At 44.5% G+C, this 19,346-nt stretch overlaps 1 protein-coding gene across 1 annotated transcript; it reads right to left on the bottom strand.

Moving 5' to 3' along the window:
* Nucleotides 1–4,305: 4,305 nt before the first annotated feature.
* On the bottom strand, nucleotides 4,306–18,548 carry LOC311123014 (macrophage mannose receptor 1-like). Its single transcript, XM_084197310.1, has 7 exons — nucleotides 18,470–18,548; nucleotides 8,940–8,998; nucleotides 7,742–8,128; nucleotides 5,737–5,903; nucleotides 5,427–5,646; nucleotides 4,966–5,319; nucleotides 4,306–4,780 (listed from the first exon to the last, which is right to left on the bottom strand). The coding sequence occupies exons 2-7, from the start codon at nucleotides 8,971–8,973 to the stop codon at nucleotides 4,773–4,775; spliced, it is 1,170 nt and encodes a 389-aa protein (XP_084053436.1). The 5' UTR covers nucleotides 8,974–8,998; nucleotides 18,470–18,548; the 3' UTR covers nucleotides 4,306–4,772.
* Between the last annotated feature and the right edge of the window lie 798 nt (nucleotides 18,549–19,346).

The following is a 19,346-nucleotide window of genomic DNA, read 5'->3' as shown; positions in this document are numbered from 1 at the left end:
AAGCCCAAGAGGTTCTGTCAGCGCTACCTCTTGAAGACAGCTTAAATTATGACGTGGTCAAAGCTACTGTTCTTCGTGCCTATGAGCTTGTTCCTGAGGCATATCGACAGAGATTTAGGTCTCATAAAAAGGCTTCTACTCAGACTTATGTGGAGTTTGCTAGAGACAAAGGAAATCTGTTTGACAAATGGCACAGTGCTAGTAAGGTAACTGATTTTAACTCTCTACGGGAGTTAATCTTGTTAGAAGAGTTAAAAAATTGCTTACCCGAACGCATTGTAGTTTATCTGAACGAACAGAAAGTATCCTCACTGTCGGAAGCGTCTGTATTGGCAGACGAGTTTGTGTTGACGCATAAGAGCGTGTTTTTCGGCTCGTACGGAGAGCAGGGCTGCGGAGTTGCTAACTTTTAGTTCTAGTCGACCAGCAGTACATCCAGCACGCCCAAAAGATGTGCGTCACTGTTTCTATTGTCATAAGGTGGGACATTTGGTTAGTGATTGCTTTTTGCTTAAACGCAAACAGGGGATGCCTCAGCACGCCAGGCCGCCAACGGGTGTTGGGCTGATTCGTACGGTTGTAAGGCCGGAATCAAGACAGAGGCTTCATAGTGAATGTGGTTTGAAAGTCCCTGTCCCAGATCACAGTTATGAACCGTTCATTTTTGAGGGGTTTGTTTCCATATCAGATGACGAAGCGTCTCAGCGGCCGGTTAGAATCCTCAGAGATACTGGTGCGGCGCAGTCGTTCATACTATCTGATGTGTTGCCCTTGTCCAATAATACATATTGTGGTTCCAGTGTGTTAGTACAAGGAATTGAAATGGGATTTGTCCCAGTGCCGTTGCACTTTGTGAACGTACACTCTGAGTTAGTCAGTGGATTGTTCAGAGTTGGCGTACGTCCTATGTTGCCAGTAAAAGGTGTGACATTTATAATGGGCAACGATATTGCCGGAGGAAAGGTGATACCCGTATTGGAGGTATTGGATAAAAGTTACCAGTCTCTCTCCGAGGAGCTGGCACAGGGTTATCCAGATGTGTTCCCCGCTTGTGCTGTCACACGTGCTCAAGCACGACAAGTGGGTGAAGTGATAGATTTGTCGAACACGATTCTGTTCAGAGAGTGTGACCCAGAGGATAGTTCGGGTGCTACCTTTGGTAAGCTGGTGCAGTCTGACCAACAGTCCAGAGAAAGGAAGAAGGATGTGGAACTTGTTGCTGAGGCAATACAGTTACCAGTTACTCGTGAGCAGCTGATCGCTAACCAAAAGGTTGACATTAGCCTGGCTAAATGTTTTTCTAGTGTTGTCTCAGAGGAGGAGCTAAAGAAGAAAAACATGGCATACTTTATTGATGGTAATCTCCTCATGCGTAAATGGACATCCCATGTTGACGCTGGCGGAGATTGGAATGCTGTTTACCAAATAGTGATTCCTACAGCCTTTCGACAAAATGTTTTATCCCTCGCTCATGATCACCAGTGGTCCGGACATCTGGGAGTCACCAAGACTTATGATCGAGTTTTGCGACATTTCTTTTGGCCTGGTTTAAAACAAGATGTGGCTCAATTCTGTCGGACTTGCCACACCTGTCAAGTAACTGGGAAACCGAACCAGGTTATTTCCCCCGCGCCTCTTTGTCCCATACCGGCCATAGGTGAACCATTCGAACATGTGTTGGTTGATTGTGTTGGACCATTACCAAAGACAAAATCTGGTAACCAGTTTATGTTGACGATTATGTGTGTGGCCACCAGGTACCCAGAGGCCATTCCGTTGCGAAGGATTACTGCTCCGGTGGTGAGTAAAGCGTTGATCAAATTCTTCTCAACTTTTGGGTTACCTAAGGTGATACAAACTGATCAGGGTACGAATTTCCTTTCTACACTTTTCAAACAAGTGTTAAAATCCTTGTCAGTTACACACCGTGTGTCAAGCGCATATCACCCAGAGTCTCAGGGTGCGCTTGAATGTTGGCATCAGACACTGAAGTCTATGCTCCGTAAATATTGCTTGGAATCTGAGAAAGATTGGGATGAGGGAGTTCCTCTAGTTTTGTTTGCTGTCCGTGAGACAGTACAGGAATCCCTAAGGTTCAGCCCAGCTGAACTGGTGTTTGGACACACCATGAGAGGACCTATGAAAGTCCTTAAGGATCAGTTTTTGTCACAAGAGTTGTGTGAAAGGGGTTGGATAATGTGTTGGCAGATGCTTTGTCTCGTGTTTAATGATCTAGGTTTTTTTTGTTATCCCGGCAGGATGATGTTTGAATTTTGGGTGTTGTGATGATACGTATGTCGCAAACCATTGTGGTTTGCTCTTTTAAGGGTGGGAGTGTTACGGATACAGGTATCCTGTGTCCTGTGTTTTCCTCTCCTTCTGCCCTAATCACAGGTGTCCTGTATGTTCCTGATTGGTGGTCGTTGAGATGTCTGCTGATTGCTAAGGTGGACCAATCAGTGAACATTCCTCTGCATTGCACCACCTGTTGCTGGTTTTTCAATCACACATCCCATTATAAAAAAACCAGTCAGTTATGTTTGTTGAGAGAGAGACTTTTTGTATGTGAGTATGGACACTGTGGTGTCCTGTGTATTGTTTACTCACTAAGTTGCTGGTTCCGCTGTTTAGTAACTTTGTTAGACTACTTTTTGTATGTGAGTATGGATACGGTGGTGTCCTGTGTATTGTGTACTCACTAATTTGCTAATTACTTTGTTTGGTAACTTTGTGTGTTTCTGGGAAAAGGGGAGTTGAAGCAGGTTGCCCTTGGGCGTACATTACCCGTAGGAAGAAATCTGTCTAAAAACACTAGTTAGACCTGAGCGGACCACCCCCTGTATTTTTGTATGATTAGCAGTAGCTTAGCGGTTCTTGAGGCAGGCAAGATCAGTTTAGTTTTTTTTTACACTATTGTTTCATTTCTTGGGTCCTGCTCAGCCCTTTTTCCCAAACATTTACCGTGTGTTCAAAAATAAACCATTTATGTTTGACGGTAGTTTATGGTTTTCGTGTAGTTTTTGTTCTCACTGTTCCATGTCACACTCCTAATTTGCATGAATTATGTTACGGGTCTCATGTCCATCCACCCTAGACGTTTAGAGCCACGGGGTTCGTAACATACCCTTTGTGCTTTATGTACCCTTAATGCTTTATGTACCCTTAATGCTTTATGTACCCTTAGTGCTTTATGTACCCTTAGTGCTTTATGTACCCTTAGTGCTTTATGTACCCTTAATGCTTTATGTACCCTTAATACTTTATGTACCCTTAGTGCTTTATGTACCCTTAATGCTTTATGTACCCTTAATGCTTTAAATACCCTTAATGCTTTATGTACCTTTAGTGCTTTATGTACCTTTAGTGCTTTATGTACCCTTAATGCTTTATGTACCCTTAATGCTTTATGTACCCTTAATGCTTTATGTACCCTTAATGCTTTATGTACCCTTAATGCTTTATGTACCCTTAATGCTTTATGTACCCTTAATGCTTTATGTACCCTTAGTGCTTTATGTACCCTTGGTGCTTTATGTACCCATAATGCTTCATGTACCTTTAGTGCTTTATGTACCCTTAGTGCTTTATGTACCCTTAGTGCTTTATGTACCCTTAATGCTTTATGTACCCTTATTGCTTTATGTACCCTTAGTGCTTTATGTACCCTTAATGCTTTATGTACCCTTAACGCTTTATGTACCCTTAATGCTTATGTAGCCTTAATGCCCTGAATCTTGGACCAGTGGTTCTGGAAGATACTGACTTCATGACCAAAGTTATCCAACCATTACTCCATGTTGTAGGTAGCACAGCTGTTTAGGACTAATATCATACTGCAGACGTTTTCAACTAGAGAAGCACAGCTGTTTAGGACTAATATCATACTGCAGACGTTTTCAACTAGAGAAGCACAGCTGTTTAGGACTAATATCATACTGCAGACGTTTTCAACTAGAGAAGCACAGCTGTTTAGGACTAATATCATACTGCAGATGTTTTCAACTAGAGAAGCACAGCTGTTTAGGACTAATATCATACTGCAGACGTTTTCAACTAGAGAAGCACAGCTGTTTAGGACTAATATCATACTGCAGACGTTTTCAACTAGAGAAGCACAGCTGTTTAGGACTAATATCATACTGCAGACGTTTTCAACTAGAGAAGCACAGCTGTTTAGGACTAATATCGTACTGCAGACGTTTTCAACTAGAGAAGCACAGCTGTTTAGGACTAATATCATACTGCAGACGTTTTCAACTAGAGAAGCACAGCTGTTTAGGACTAATATCATACTGCAGACGTTTTCAACTAGAGAAGTCGTTTTATTAATTCCAGTTGTCTCTGTCACTTCAATTAAATAGGTAATAAGAAAACAATAACAGTATGGTTATAATCACATTCAATACGATAATATACAAATATAAAACAATATTACAATCATTAAAATGATTCATTATAAAGAATATTTCACACATTAAATAATATGCCATTTAGCAGACGCTTTTATCCAAAGCGACTTACAGTCATGCGTGCATACATTTATTTTTTTGTGTATGGGTGGTCCCGGGGATCGAACCCACTACCTTGGCTTTACAAGCTCTGTGCTCTACCAGCTGAGCTACAGAGGACCACAAAGATTGAGTATCCATCACCTTATGCAATGTAAATCTGAATATGTCTGGAACAATGTGTTGAGGGTTCAGTTGGTCCAGAGAACAGGGTCTGGAACAATGTGTTGGGGGTTCAGCTGGTCCAGAGAACAGGGTCTGGTTTTAGTAATCTGGATTACAGAACAAATTAAAGAAAAAATAAAAGATTAGTGTAAAAGAAATCATAAAATACATTTGACGAGACAGAGAGAGAGAGAGAGAGAGAGAGAGAGAGAGAGAGAGGAGGCAATGTGAGAGGAGAGAATACAATTAATATGACGATAGTTGAATGAAACCAAAACAGATATAATCTGACCGTCATTGCTGCAGATAAAGTTGTATCTTTCAGTCTCAGGCTTGCCGACCCACTGCCCCCCGTCTCTCTGTATGGCCCCTGTGTTCCCACACTGCTCCTTGCCAGTGTTGTAGCCCTCCCCGTCGGCCCAGTTGTGGTAGCAGGACTCTTCTCCAGTGACCCAGAACCAGAAGTCCAGGGTGCAGGTGTACCTCAGGCCCAGCCAGACGAAGGGAGAGGAGGCCTTCTTGGCTCTCTGTCGGACCCAGTCCTGGACGCTCTGGTTGTGGACAGACACCAGCTCCATGTCCAGGTCTCTGCAGTGCCACAGGGCTTCTGACCACGTCTTGTTCTCTGGGACCAGGACCAGCTTATCTGGAGGAAGAGGAGGATATGGAGACTCATGCTAATTGCTCACAAAAAAACGTTCAATCTAAAGTACATTTACATTTTGATATGACCATGTATGTAAACCCACTCACCATCATAGCAGATAAAAGGATGTTTGACGTTACAATCGTGATCATTCCACTGTCCAGATGGGAACTTAACTTCCACAGACAACTCTCCATGCTGTTTTCCCACATATACCCCGTTTGGCTCGAATGCCATCCAGTTTCTGAAGGTTGAGCCACTCTGGTCGGACCACCTCCACTCTCTATACAGGCCGATCCAAACTTCTTTAGTTGACTCCACAGCTTTCTGTAAACGTTTTACAAATGCTGATTATGTTTTTTAACACAGTGCTCAAAGTGCAAGACAAATAAGGTCAATAAAGTGGAGTGAACTTGCCTGTGTGGTGTTCTGTATGGTGTTCTGTATGGTGTCCTGTATGGTGTTCTGTATGGTGTGGTTCTTCACACTGGCCAGGTCTTTGTGGTTCTTCCGACAGTAGCTCTGAGCCTCACTCCAAGTTTTCTTTTCAGTGATGACGATGTACTTATCAGTGTGATTTGTGTCTATTTGAAAGGCAATAAGGTATAAAAGAAGAGATAAGATATAAAATAACATGTAGAGAGAATGATTTATTTCAGCTTTTATTTCTATCATCACATTCCCAGTGGGTCAGAAGTTTACATACACTCAATTAGTATTTGGTAGCATTGCCTTTAAATTGTTTAACCTGGGTCAAACGTGTCGGGTAGCCTTCCACAAGCTTCCCACAATAAGTTGGGTGAATTTTGGCCCATTCCTCCTGACAGAGCTGGTGTAACTGAGTCAGGTTTGTAGGCCTCCTTGCTCGCACATGCTTTTTCAGTTCTGCTCACACATTTTCTATAGGATTGATGTCAGGGCTTTGTGATGGCCACTCCAATACCTTGACTTTGTTGTCCTTAAGACATTTTGCCACAACTTTGGAAGAATGCTTGGGGTCATTGTCCATTTGGAAGACCCATTTGCGACCAAGCTTTAACTTCCTGACTGATGTCTTGAGATGTTGCTTCAATATATCCACATAATTTTCCTTCCTCGTGATGCCATCTATTTTGTGATGTGCACCAGTCCACCCCCACAGCATGATGCTGCCACCCCCGTGCTTCACGGTTGGGATGGTGTTGCGGCAGGTAGCTTAGTGGTTAAGAGCGTTGTGCTAGTAACCGGAAGGTCGCTGGTTCTAATCCCCGAGCTGACTAGGTGAAAAATCTGAGCAAGGCACTTAACCCTAATTGCTCCTGTAAGTCGCTCTGGATAAGAGCATCTGCTAAAATGTAAAATGTGATCTTCGGCTTGCAAGCAACCCCCTTTTTCTTCCAAACATAACGATGGTCATTATGGCCAAACAGTTCTATTTTGGTTTAATCAGACCAGAGGACATTTCTCCAAAAAGTATGATCTTTGTCCCCGTGTGCAGTTGCAAAACGTAGTCTGGCTTTTTTAATGCGGTTTTGGAGCAGTGGCTTCTTCCTTGCTGAGCGGCCTTTCAGGTTATGTCGATATAGGACTTGTTTTATTGTGGATATAGATAATTTTATACCTGTTTCCTCCAGCATCTTCACAAGGTCCTTTGCTGTTGTTCTGGGATTGATTTGCACTTTTCGCACCAAAGTACGTTCATCTCTAGGAGACAGAACGCGTCTCCTTCCTGAGCGGTATGATGGCTGCGTGGTCCCATGGTGTTTATACTTGCGTACTATTGTTTGTACAGATGAACGTGGTACCTTCAGGCATTTGGAAATTGCTCCCAAGGATGAACCAGACTTGTGGAGGTCTACCATTTTTTTCTGAGGTCTTGGCTGATTTCTTTTGATTTTCCCATGATATCAAGCAAAGAGGCACTGAGTTTGAAGGTAGGCCTTGAAATACATCCACAGGTACACCTCCAATTGAATCAAATGATATCAATTAGCCTATCAGAAGCTTCTAAAGCTATGACATCATTTCTGGAATTGTCCAAGCTGTTTAAAGGCACAGTCAACTTAGTGTATGTAAACTTCTGACCCTTTGGAATTGTGATACAGTGAATTATAAGTGAAATAATCTGTCTGTAAACAATTGTTGGAAAAATTACTTGTGTCATGCACAAAGTAGATGTCCTAACGGACTTGCCAAAACGATAGTTTGTTAACAAGAAATTTGTGGAGTGGTTGAAAAAACGAGTTTTATTGACTCCAACCTAAGTGTATGTAAACTTCCGACTTCAACTGTAGGTTCATACAGACAAATACACGGTTGGAAAAAACTTTTCAATAAAATATGATTGTCTTGACTGAATCCAAACTCTTTGGTGTTTGACTGGTTGACATGCAGAAAGATGGAAGGAAGGTCAGTGAAAAGGCTGACTGACAGGGGAGCTCACCATAGCAGACAAAATAATGTGTTGTACCACAGTTGTCGTCATTCCATGACCCATTTTTCATCCACACACAGAACTCAATTTTCATTTGATTATCTGGTTGTTTATCGCCCCAAAACCCATCTGTGTCTAACTCTGTGTCTCCCAGAGACCACCTCCAGCTGCGGTTATACAGCCCTATCCAGGCTGGTTCAGTGAACCCAGTGAACCCAGTTAACCCAGTTAACCCAGCCACTACTGTGTTCTTGAGCCTCTCCATGTCTGCCATGTCGTCTACGGTGGCCAGGTCAGTGTAGTTCTGTCTGCAGAAACTCTGAGCTTCAGTCCAGGTCTTATTGATGTTCACAAAGTGGAACTGATGAGGGACGCTTGAGGGGAGGATGGACAGCCCTGTGGAGAACAAACCAACATTATGACTGTACATAAAAAATGGAAATTGGATTTAGGCATATCTCATGGTAGACAGACAGACAGACAGACAGACAGACAGACAGACAGGCAGGCAGGCAGGCAGGCAGGCAGGCAGGCAGGCAGGCAGGCAGGCAGGCAGGCAGGCAGGCAGGCAGGCAGGCAGACAGGCAGGCAGGCAGACAGGCAGGCAGGCAGACAGACAGACGCTGGGCGAGCTCGTTTTGCACATCCAGGGGACGGCGAACTATGTAAGCTCTGGATAAGAGCGTCTGCTAAATTACGTAAATGTAAATGTAAATGTAAGCGATGAAGGAAGAGTTTGTCTTTGTAATCGAGGCTGTAGAGCCGGGGCACAGCGAATGTTGTCACTAACTAAAACACAACAAATAAGGCAACATTTTCAGACAAATCAACACACACTAACACACACTAACACACACTAACACACACTAACATACACTAACACACACTAACACACACTAACACACACTAACACACACTAACACACACGAACACACACGAACACACACTAACACACACTAACACACACGAACACACACGAACACACACTAACACACACTAACATACACTAACACACACGAACACACACAAGCACACACTAACACACACTAACACACACTAACACACACAAACACACACAAACACACACTAACACACACTAACACACACTAACACACACGAACACACACTAACACACACTAACACACACTAACACACACGAACACACACGAACACACACTAACACACACTAACACACACGACCACCAACCTGAGAAGAACAGGAGAAACAGAGAGTGGCCCATTCCTGGATACTGGAAGGATAACAGTCTGGTGAACACATAGCTGGGTCATTCTACAGATTCGGTGACATTTCAGTATTGTCAGTGTCCCAAGATGTACTAGTGTTATAACTTGTCAGAACATTTATCAAACTACACTTAAATTACAACATTTCAAAGTTTTACATGTTTTTAATATGGAGTAGAGAATATGATTTTAAGCAGAGATGAATTTCAATACTTATATGTTTGCTTTTCTTAGGAGTATTAAGAATTTCGCCTGTCCCTATTGACCATCATGCAAATGGCGTGACTCATTTTGAGTACACAGTGTTAAATAATAATGCTTTTTTTTTGTTAAATTAATTGTATATGCCCCCTTATTATGCATAATCCATTTTCTCAGCATAAGACATTTTATTTTCTGAGAATTCAGGCTTTTACCCCTGTCCTTGTATTTCTTTCAACCCCGTAACGCAACAATACCCCCACTCACAATTAAATAATGGTTTGATCCTGTGGACATCATTTATGAGGAAGTGACATCATACAAGTCTTCAGAGAAGCCTGGTGTGACAAGTGGTAAGCTGCTCTCTCACTTTTTATAAATATTTCATGTTTTTTAAGCACATATGGGCTTTGTCAATCTCAGGTATTCAACTCTGTTGGGGGGGGGGGGGAATTCATAGTTAAGATTTTACCAAGAATTGTTTTTATAGCTATGAAGTATAACAATGTCTTTTGTTGAATAAGGCCATGTGGCACACTGCTAGCTGCTAGCATCCCGAATTAGCAACAGATTAGCACAAAATCTTCAACCCTGTCACATTCAACCCCATCACATTTTTCAATGTTACGGGTTGAATGGCTGTTACAGGGTTGAATAGCTGTTAAATCTTAGCAATATTTAATGTATATTGCTTAATACCAATCATATTTTCTTGTTGAATGTTTGTTGTTTACGGTTTTACAGTATCAACTAAAATTACGAGAAATTTTTGAAAATAATAACTTAAAAAAAGTGACAATTAATTTATTTATTTATTTATTTTTTGGTCATTTAGCAGACGCTCTTATCCAGAGCGACGTACAGGAGCAATTAGGGTTAAGTGCCTTGCTCAAGGGCACATCGACAGATTTTTCACCTAGACGGCTCGGGGATTAGAACCAGCGACCTTTCGGTTACTGGCACAACGCTCTTACCCACTAAGCTACCTGCCGCCCTACAATTTGTTCTCTCTCCTATATACATTGACATATTTAGGAGTATTATCTGCAAGTTCACGTTCATTTTACTACATAGTGATTAAAAGGATACAATATTTAGTCTTGAAGAGTAAGCAGGTCATTGACTTGACCTTGACCTACAATTTCAGATTCAACAATGGAAAAAACAGCAGCAGAAAGGAAACACACATAGAGAGGAAGGTGAGGGACATCTGCGCGCCGGTGGTCAGGTAATTCTCCTGGACATGGGAAGGGAGCACCAGATGGTGTTGGTGCAACCCTAAAAAGAACCGCAGACAGGCTGATAAGTCAAGGATGTGACATCCCAAATGCTCATACTCTGTACAGGGTCTTAGAGGAGAACAACACTGCCATCAAGCTTTACTTCATTGAAGACGAGGCCATCGAGAAAGCCGTCCAAGGTATGCCAGCCAATTTGCCAGTAGTTCCATCCACAATGCGGATCCACCAAGTTGTTTGTGTGGCTGCAAGGCAAATTGCCTACCGTGATGTAAGCTGTATGTGCACAGTCCACAACAAGAAACTGGAATGCCAGTGTTTCAATACACAACATTTCACATTTACCCCTAAAGTTACATCAGTCGTGTCACAGAGGGAGGTTGATTGGGCAAATCCAGACATATGCGGGAAATGGTGCGTGGCCAAATATGATGACGATTTCTATCCCGGAATAATTCTAGCCACAGATGAATCCCATGTGCAGGTCAAATGCATGTGCTGTGCTGGACCAAATAGGTACTTCTGGCCACTTCTTGATGATATCCTGTGGTATCCATTTGAGGACATCTTGGAACACATTGATCCCCCTAAACCGGTGACTTCTAGGCACATGGAAATACAGAAGGAAGTGTGGGCTAGGCTCTCTCAGTAAAAATGGTGAACAAACTGTAGGCTTACCTATAGGTTATTAATGTTAAGATGTTTGCTTAATGTTCAAACATTCAAACAACACAGACATTCCTGCCATTACTCTGGATATTTCTATGAAATCAATGAAAATGTTGTAACTGTTGTTAGTTTATTAATGTGTTTTAATCTGTCTAGATTTCATCTTGATTGTTTAAACTTTAAAAGCTATGTTGACAGTAGTTTAAAATGTTAAAAAATGGCAACATGTGACCTATATAGGTTATCAATGTTAAGATGTTTGCTCAATGTTCAAACAGACTCCTGCCATTATCAGATGGATATTTTTATGAAATCTATGAAATGTTGTTACTGTTATTAGTTCATTAATGTGTTTTACTCTGTCTAGCTTTCATCTAGATTCTTTAGATTTTAAAAGCTATGTTGACAGTAGGTTTAAAAATGTTTAAAATGTTTAAAAAATGGCAACATGTTAGTGATCTCAAAAGATAAAACATATGACACGTGATGCTTTTCACTCAACCCTGTTACATGATTTTCAACCCTGTTGCGGTGCATTCATCCCTATTACGAGATTATTTTTTTACATTTTTGTATTAAATACACAAAATATAACATCAATAGTGTTTTTATTGTGTGTATTAAATCAGGGTAAATAAGGCTATTTCAATTTTGTCAGGAATTACTGTCACGGTTTCGGCCGAGGCTGCCTCTCTCCCTTGTTCGGGCAGGCTTCGGCGTTCGTCGTCTCCGGAATTCTAGCTGCCACCGATAGATGTTTCATGTTCGTTTGCTTTTGTCTGTTTGTTTCCACACCTGTTTCCGTCAGTGTTGTGTCTTGCTCGGTTGAGCGTATTTCTCCACTGTGCTGGAGCTTATTTGCACTTGTGTGTGCACCGTTTCATTTTGTCGCACCTGTTAGTGCGCATTTACCTTTCGCCTTCGTGCGTGTTTTTGCTGTCGGGCTTAGTTGTCCTGTTGCCTGTGTTTGGGCCAGTAATACAGCTTTTGGAACATTCAGTCTGCGTCCTGCGTTTGATTCCTACACTACACCTACAACACGCCCTGACAGAATCATATACCACCAATGGAATCAGCAGGAGCCGAAGCAGCCCAGACGAGACTGGAAGCCCAGGTTCGGGACCAGCAAGAGCAGCTCCTGCAGATGGGGACCGCCCTGCAGGAGGTGATTACCACACTCCGAGGCTGGGGTTCGCCTCCACCGCCGCCCGCCCTGCCAGCACCATCGGCCAGCCCGCCCATTCCAGCGCCGGAACCTCGAGGAGTCCGACTATCTCTCCCGAGGGCCTACGACGGGACCGCGGCTGGGTGTCAGGGATTCCTGCTCCAGGTAGAGCTATACCTGGCCACAGTGCACCCGGCACCTTCAGGGCATGAGAGCGTGTCCGCCCTGATCTCCTGCCTGGCCGGAAAAGCGTTGGAGTGGGCCAACGCGGAGTGGAGGAAGATCGACGCCACGACGATTACGTACACCGAGTTCTCCCGCCGCTTCAGGGCGGTGTTTGACCATCCCCCGGAGGGGAAAGCGGCGGGGGAGCGTCTGGTCTTCCTCCAGCAGGGGAGGAGAAGTGCCCAGGAATTCGCGCTCGAATTCCGTACTCTAGCGGCAGATGCAGGGTGGAATGATCGGGCCCTCATCGATCTATACCGATGCAGCCTACGAGAGGACGTCCGTCGGGAGTTGGCTTGTAGGGACACCAGCCTCACTTTCGACCAGCTGGTTGATATGTCCATCAGGCTGGATACCCTGCTGGCTACCCGCGGACGTCCTGCGGAGGGTCCGTCCATTCCACCCTCCAGCGCCTCCGAGCCTTGTCCTATGGAGCTCGGGGGCGCTGGCGCTAGAGAGAGGAGGAGTCGGCAGGCTAGGGGGTCCATCCACTGCACCAACTGTGGTCGGGGAGGACACACCACGGCTAGGTGCTGGGGATGGCCTCCTAGGGGAGATGACGACAGGTCCCGCACTGGGGATTTCCTCCAGGTGAGTAGGCGCCCCACTCACCCAGAGCTCACTGTTGCCCATTTTTGTATGCCTGTACGTTTTCCACAGGTAGCACCTCATTCCCAGCATAAGGCGCTGGTAGATTCAGGCGCGGCTGGGAATTTTATTGATAAAAAGTTTTGTTTAGCGTTAGGGATTCCCCTCATTCCTGTTGATGTTCCTTTTCCCGTTCACGCCCTAGATAGTCGTCCGTTGGGTACGGGCTTAATCAGGGAGGTCACGGCGCCACTTAGGATGTGTGCGCAGGGGGATCATCAGGAGATGATTCAGCTGTTCCTGATTGACTCTCCTGCGTATCCGGTGGTGCAGGGCATGCCCTGGTTGAGTACCCATAACCCAGTGATTTCGTGGCAGGAGAGGGCTCTGATGGAGTGGTCTGCTCAGTGTGTGGGTAGATGTTTGGGCGTTTCCGTAGGGGCTACCTCGGTGGAGAGTCCAAACCAGGTGCCCGCATTGCACGTTCCACCTGAGTATGGGGATTTGGCTATCGCGTTTAGTAAGGCGAGGGCGACGCGGTTGCCACCCCATAGGCAGGGGGATTGTGCGATAAACCTACAGGCAGGAGCTGCGCTCCCACGGAGCCATGTGTATCCTCTGTCTCAGGAGGAGAAGAAAGCTATGGAGATTTACATAGACGAATCGCTGAGACAAGGATACATACGGCCGTCCACTTCCCCCGCGTCTTCGAGTTTCTTTTTCGTGAAGAAAAAGGATGGTGGTTTGCGCCCGTGCATCGATTACCGTGGTCTCAATCAGATTACGGTGAAGTATAGTTATCCACTCCCGCTGATTGCGACCATGACTGAGTCGTTGCATGGGGCGCGTTTCTTCACGAAATTAGATCTCAGGAGCGCGTACAACTTGGTGCGCATCAGGGAGGGTGATGAATGGAAAACAGCCTTTAGTACCACCTCGGGCCATTACGAGTATCTGGTCATGCCATACGGGTTGATGAACGCTCCATCAGTTTTCCAATCATTTGTGGATGAGATCTTCAGGGACATGCAGGGGCAGGGGGTGGTGGTGTACATTGATGACATTCTCGTGTACTCACCTACCCGTGTCGAGCATGTGGCCCTGGTGCGCAGGGTGTTGCGGAGGCTGGTGGAGCACGACCTGTATGTGAAGGCAGAGAAGTGTCTGTTTTTCCAGGAGTCGGTCTCCTTTTTGGGTTATCAGTTGTCTGCGTCAGGGGTGAAGATGGAGGTAGACCGGGTGTCGGCCGTGCGTAATTGGCAAACACCAACCACTGTGAAGGAGGTGCAGCAGTTTTTGGGGTTTGCAAATTACTACAGGAGGTTTATCCGGGGTTTTGGACAGGTGGCAGCTCCCATCACGTCTCTGTTGAAGGGGGGTCCAGTGCGTCTGCAGTGGTCGGCCGAGGCGGACAGGGCGTTTGGGAGGCTGAAGGACCTGTTTACCTCGGCCCCGGTGCTGGCGCATCCGGATCCCTCTTTGCCGTTCCAAGTAGAGGTGGACGCGTCGGAGGCCGGTTTAGGAGCCGTGCTTTCACAACGATCTGGCGCGCCACCTAAACTCCGCCCCTGTGCTTTTTATTCTAAGAAGCTCAGTCCGGCGGAGCGGAACTATGACGTAGGGGACAGGGAGCTGTTAGCCGTGGTACAGGCTCTAAAGGTGTGGAGGCACTGGCTTGAGGGGGCTCAACACCCTTTCCTCATTTTGACGGACCACCGTAACCTGGAGTACATCCGGGCGGCGAGGAGGCTGAACCCTCGCCAGGCAAGATGGAGTATGTTCTTGACCAGGTTTACTTTTAAGATCACGTACATCCCTGGGTCACAGAATGGCAAGGCAGATGCGCTGTCTCGGCGGTATGACGCGGAGGAGAGGTCCGTGGAGCCCACTCCCATACTGCCTGAGTCGTGTCTGGTGGCACCGGTAGTGTGGGAGGTCGATGCCGAACTCGAGCGGGCGTTACGCACCGACCCTAGTCCACCACAGTGCCCGGAGGGTCGGAAGTACGTTCCGCTCGAGGTTCGGGATCGATTGATCTATTGGGCTCACACGTCACCCTCCTCTGGACATCCGGGTATCGGCCGGACAGTGCACTGTCTTAGTGCCAAGTACTGGTGGCCCACGTTGGCAAGGGATGTGAGGGTTTATGTTTCCTCCTGCTCGGTGTGCGCCCAGTGTAAGGCGCCTAGACATCTACCTAGGGGTAAGTTGCTACCCCTGCCCGTTCCACAACGGCCATGGTCCCACCTCTCAGTGGACTTTATAACAGACTTTCCCCTCTCCCAAGGGAATACTACCATCCTGGTCGTTGTGGACCGGTTCTCTAAGGCCTGTCGTTTGCTCCCCATGCCGGGTCTTCCTACGGCCCTGCAAACTGCCGAGGCACTGTTTACCCATGTGTTCCGGCACTACGGGGTACCCGAGGACATTGTGGCTGATCGGGGTCCCCAATTCACCTCCAGAGTCTGGAGAGCGTTTATGGAGCGGTTGGGGGTCTCGGTGAGCCTCACCTCGGGTTACCACCCGGAGAGCAATGGGCAGGTGGAACGCGTAAACCAGGATGTGGGTAGGTTTCTCAGAACATACTGCCAGGACCGGCCGGAGGAGTGGTCAAGGTACGTTCCCTGGGCCGAGATGGCCCAGAATTCCCTACGCCATTCCTCCACTAACCTAACTCCATTTCAATGTGTGTTAGGTTACCAGCCGGTTCTGGCACCCTGGCAGCAGAGCCAGATCGAGGCTCCTGTGGTGGATGAGTGGGCGCGGCGCTCGGAGGAGACTTGGAACGCTGCACACGTCCACCTGCAGCGGGCCCTCCGACGTCAGAAGGCGAGCGCTGATCTCCACCGCAGTGAGGCACCGGTGTACGCACCTGGTGATCGAGTCTGGCTCTCTACCAGAAACCTGCCCCTCCGCCTGCCCTGTCGGAAACTGGGTCGGCGGTTTGTAGGGCCATTTAAAGTCCTGAGAAGGTTGAACGAGGTATGTTATAGATTACAGCTACCTGTGGAGTATAAGTGTATTAACCCCTCGTTCCATGTGTCCCTTCTCAGGCCGGTGGTAGCGGGCCCACTCCAAGAAGATGAGATCTTGGAGACTCCTCCGCCCCCGTTGGACATTGAGGGGGCACCGGCGTACTCCGTGAGATCCATCTTGGATTCGAGACGTCGGATGGGGGGTCTCCAGTATCTAGTGGAGTGGGAGGGGTACGGTCCGGAGGAGCGGTGCTGGGTGCCGAGGAGAGACGTGTTGGACCCGTCGCTCCTGACGGAGTTCCATCGGAGGCATCCGACGCGCCCTGCGCCGCGTCCCCCTGGTCGTCCCCGAGGCCGGAGTCGGCGCACGTCTGGAGCCGCGCGTCAAGGGGGGGGTACTGTCACGGTTTCGGCCGAGGCTGCCTCTCTCCCTTGTTCGGGCAGGCTTCGGCGTTCGTCGTCTCCGGAATTCTAGCTGCCACCGATAGATGTTTCATGTTCGTTTGCTTTTGTCTGTTTGTTTCCACACCTGTTTCCGTCAGTGTTGTGTCTTGCTCGGTTGAGCGTATTTCTCCACTGTGCTGGAGCTTATTTGCACTTGTGTGTGCACCGTTTCATTTTGTCGCACCTGTTAGTGCGCATTTACCTTTCGCCTTCGTGCGTGTTTTTGCTGTCGGGCTTAGTTGTCCTGTTGCCTGTGTTTGGGCCAGTAATACAGCTTTTGGAACATTCAGTCTGCGTCCTGCGTTTGATTCCTACACTACACCTACAACACGCCCTGACAATTACGCAGCATTCTTGCACATTTCTTGCGAAAATGTGGAGTTAGATTAGAAATTTCTTCATCGTAAACTGGAAAGGATGGTGCTGGTCAGTTTTTCTTGATTTTCTCTTTAATTACAATATGCCATTATTTACAAGGGACATCTAAACTGTGAGATTATGCCAGAAGCTGATCTCAAGCTTATTGGAAAAATGAATAGTTGAATAACAAAATGACTGTGACGGGGTTGAATTAAATTGGGACTTGTTTGAGAAAATAATACAGAATAATAACTTAATACTCTACATTGAGATGGGAAAAGGTATTTTCTATCAAGTACACACATTACTTTGTCACATCAAATAAAAAAAAGCTTAAGATTTTAATGTTCATTGTTTCATCCTCCTCAATCACAAAAGGCACCGAATCTGTAGAATGACCCAGCTACCACATATAGCTACCACATATAGCTACCACATATAGCTACCACATATAGCTACCACATATAGCTACCACATATAGCTACCACATATAGCTACCAACAACTGAACTTGAACTTTTACCAGCAGAATGGTCGCATGCTTCAGAATTTAACGTCATGAAATGTAATGGCTGAAAAAACATATGTAAATATTTCAATAATTATTTAAGGGAATTTTACTTTAAGGACGGTTCACTTCCAGGCAAGACTTTTCTGTCATTCTACTCCTCATAAATATTGATTTATAAGCATTATAACATTAACTAAATAACAATACACATTCATGTTTACTAAATAACAATACACATTCATGTTTACTAAATAACAATACACATCCATGTTTACTAAATAACAATACAAATTCATGTTTACTAAATAACAATACACATTGATGTTTATGAAATAAAAATACACATTCATGTTTACTAAATAACAATACACATTAATGTTTTCTAAATAACAATACACATATATGTTTACTAAATAACAATACACTTTCATGTTTACTAAATAACAATACACATATATGTTTACTAAATAAAAATACACATTCATGTTTACTAAATAACAATACACATATATGTTTACAAAATAACAATACACATATATGTTTACTAAATAACAATACACATTCATGTTGACTAAATAGCAATACACATTCATGTTTACTAAATAACAATACACATATATATTTACAAAAAAAAAATCACATTCAGGTTTACTAAATAACAATACACATATATTTTACTAAATAACAATACACATTCATGTTTACTAAATAACAATACACATATATGTTTACTAAATAAAATACACATTCATGTATACTAAATAACAATACACATATATGTTTACTAAATAACAATGCACATTCATGTTTACTAAATAACAATACACATATATGTTTACTAAATAAAAATACACATTCATGTTTACTAAATAACAGTACACATATATGTTTACCAAATAACAATACACATATATGTTTACTAAATAACAGTACACATATATGTTTACCAAATAACAATACACATATATGTTTACTAAATAGCAATACACATTCATGTTTACTAAATAACAATACACATTCATGTTTACTAAATAAAAAAAACACATGAATGTCTATTGTCTTGTACTTTACTCTTTCAAAAAATAGACATGTAGAGTTACGAAAGAAATCCTCATACCTGATGTTTGCTGTTGTTGTTGTTGTTGCTGTTGTCGATGTTGTTCTTGATATTGTTGTCAGCTCTCCCTCTCCCTCTGAGTGGCTCTGTCCTCTCTGAGACAGGTGGGTGTTATACAGCTACATTTCAATACCTGTACTTCCTGCTTCCTGCCCTGTACTTCCTGCTCTTTGACCTCATAATGTAGTGATGTCGCCGTGGAGGGATGAAAGGCATCTCTGTTAGTTGTTTAGTCTCAGTACTTCCTCATAGAGACATGCAAAACACTGGTCAAAGAAGAAACCCACACAGGAATAGGCAGGAAATCCAGGAATCCACCAACTGGGATTTTGGGGGAAATTACAAAAAATACAGAATAAATTGCAACCCTCCATGTCGCTAAACTATACTAATATGTGGGACTTGATTACAACATCATATAATATAATATAATATCTCCTTTACAAAAGTAAAGAGGAAGGACGAAAGAGTGAAATCATCAACAGTGAAATCCATAAAGCTGTCTGAGAAAAAGACAGTCCTGTTATCTGTTCAGTACGGATTATGAACCTGTCTGAGAAATAGACAGTCCTGTTATCTGTTCAGTACGGATTATGAACCTGTCTGAGAAATAGACAGTCCTGTTATCTGTTCAGTACGGATTATGAACCTGTCTGAGAAATAGACAGTCCTGTTATCTGTTCAGTACGGATTATGAACCTGTCTGAGAAATAGACAGTCCTGTTATCTGTTCAGTACGGATTATGAACATGTCTGAGAATACTATGGTATAAATACTGTAGTATTCACTGTAGTGTTTTCACTCTAGTGTTTTGGGGGTTTTTCCCGCCATAATCGACTTGAGTGGGTTGAGTCACTGATTTGAATTTCCGTCCGG

This window comes from Coregonus lavaretus (assembly GCF_964263955.1).
Source record: "Coregonus lavaretus genome assembly, contig: HAP1_SCAFFOLD_2138, whole genome shotgun sequence".
NCBI classification, from domain to species: domain Eukaryota; kingdom Metazoa; phylum Chordata; class Actinopteri; order Salmoniformes; family Salmonidae; genus Coregonus; species Coregonus lavaretus.
Note: the sequence above shows the minus strand (reverse complement) of the source record. Positions and strands in the feature narration are given on the sequence as shown.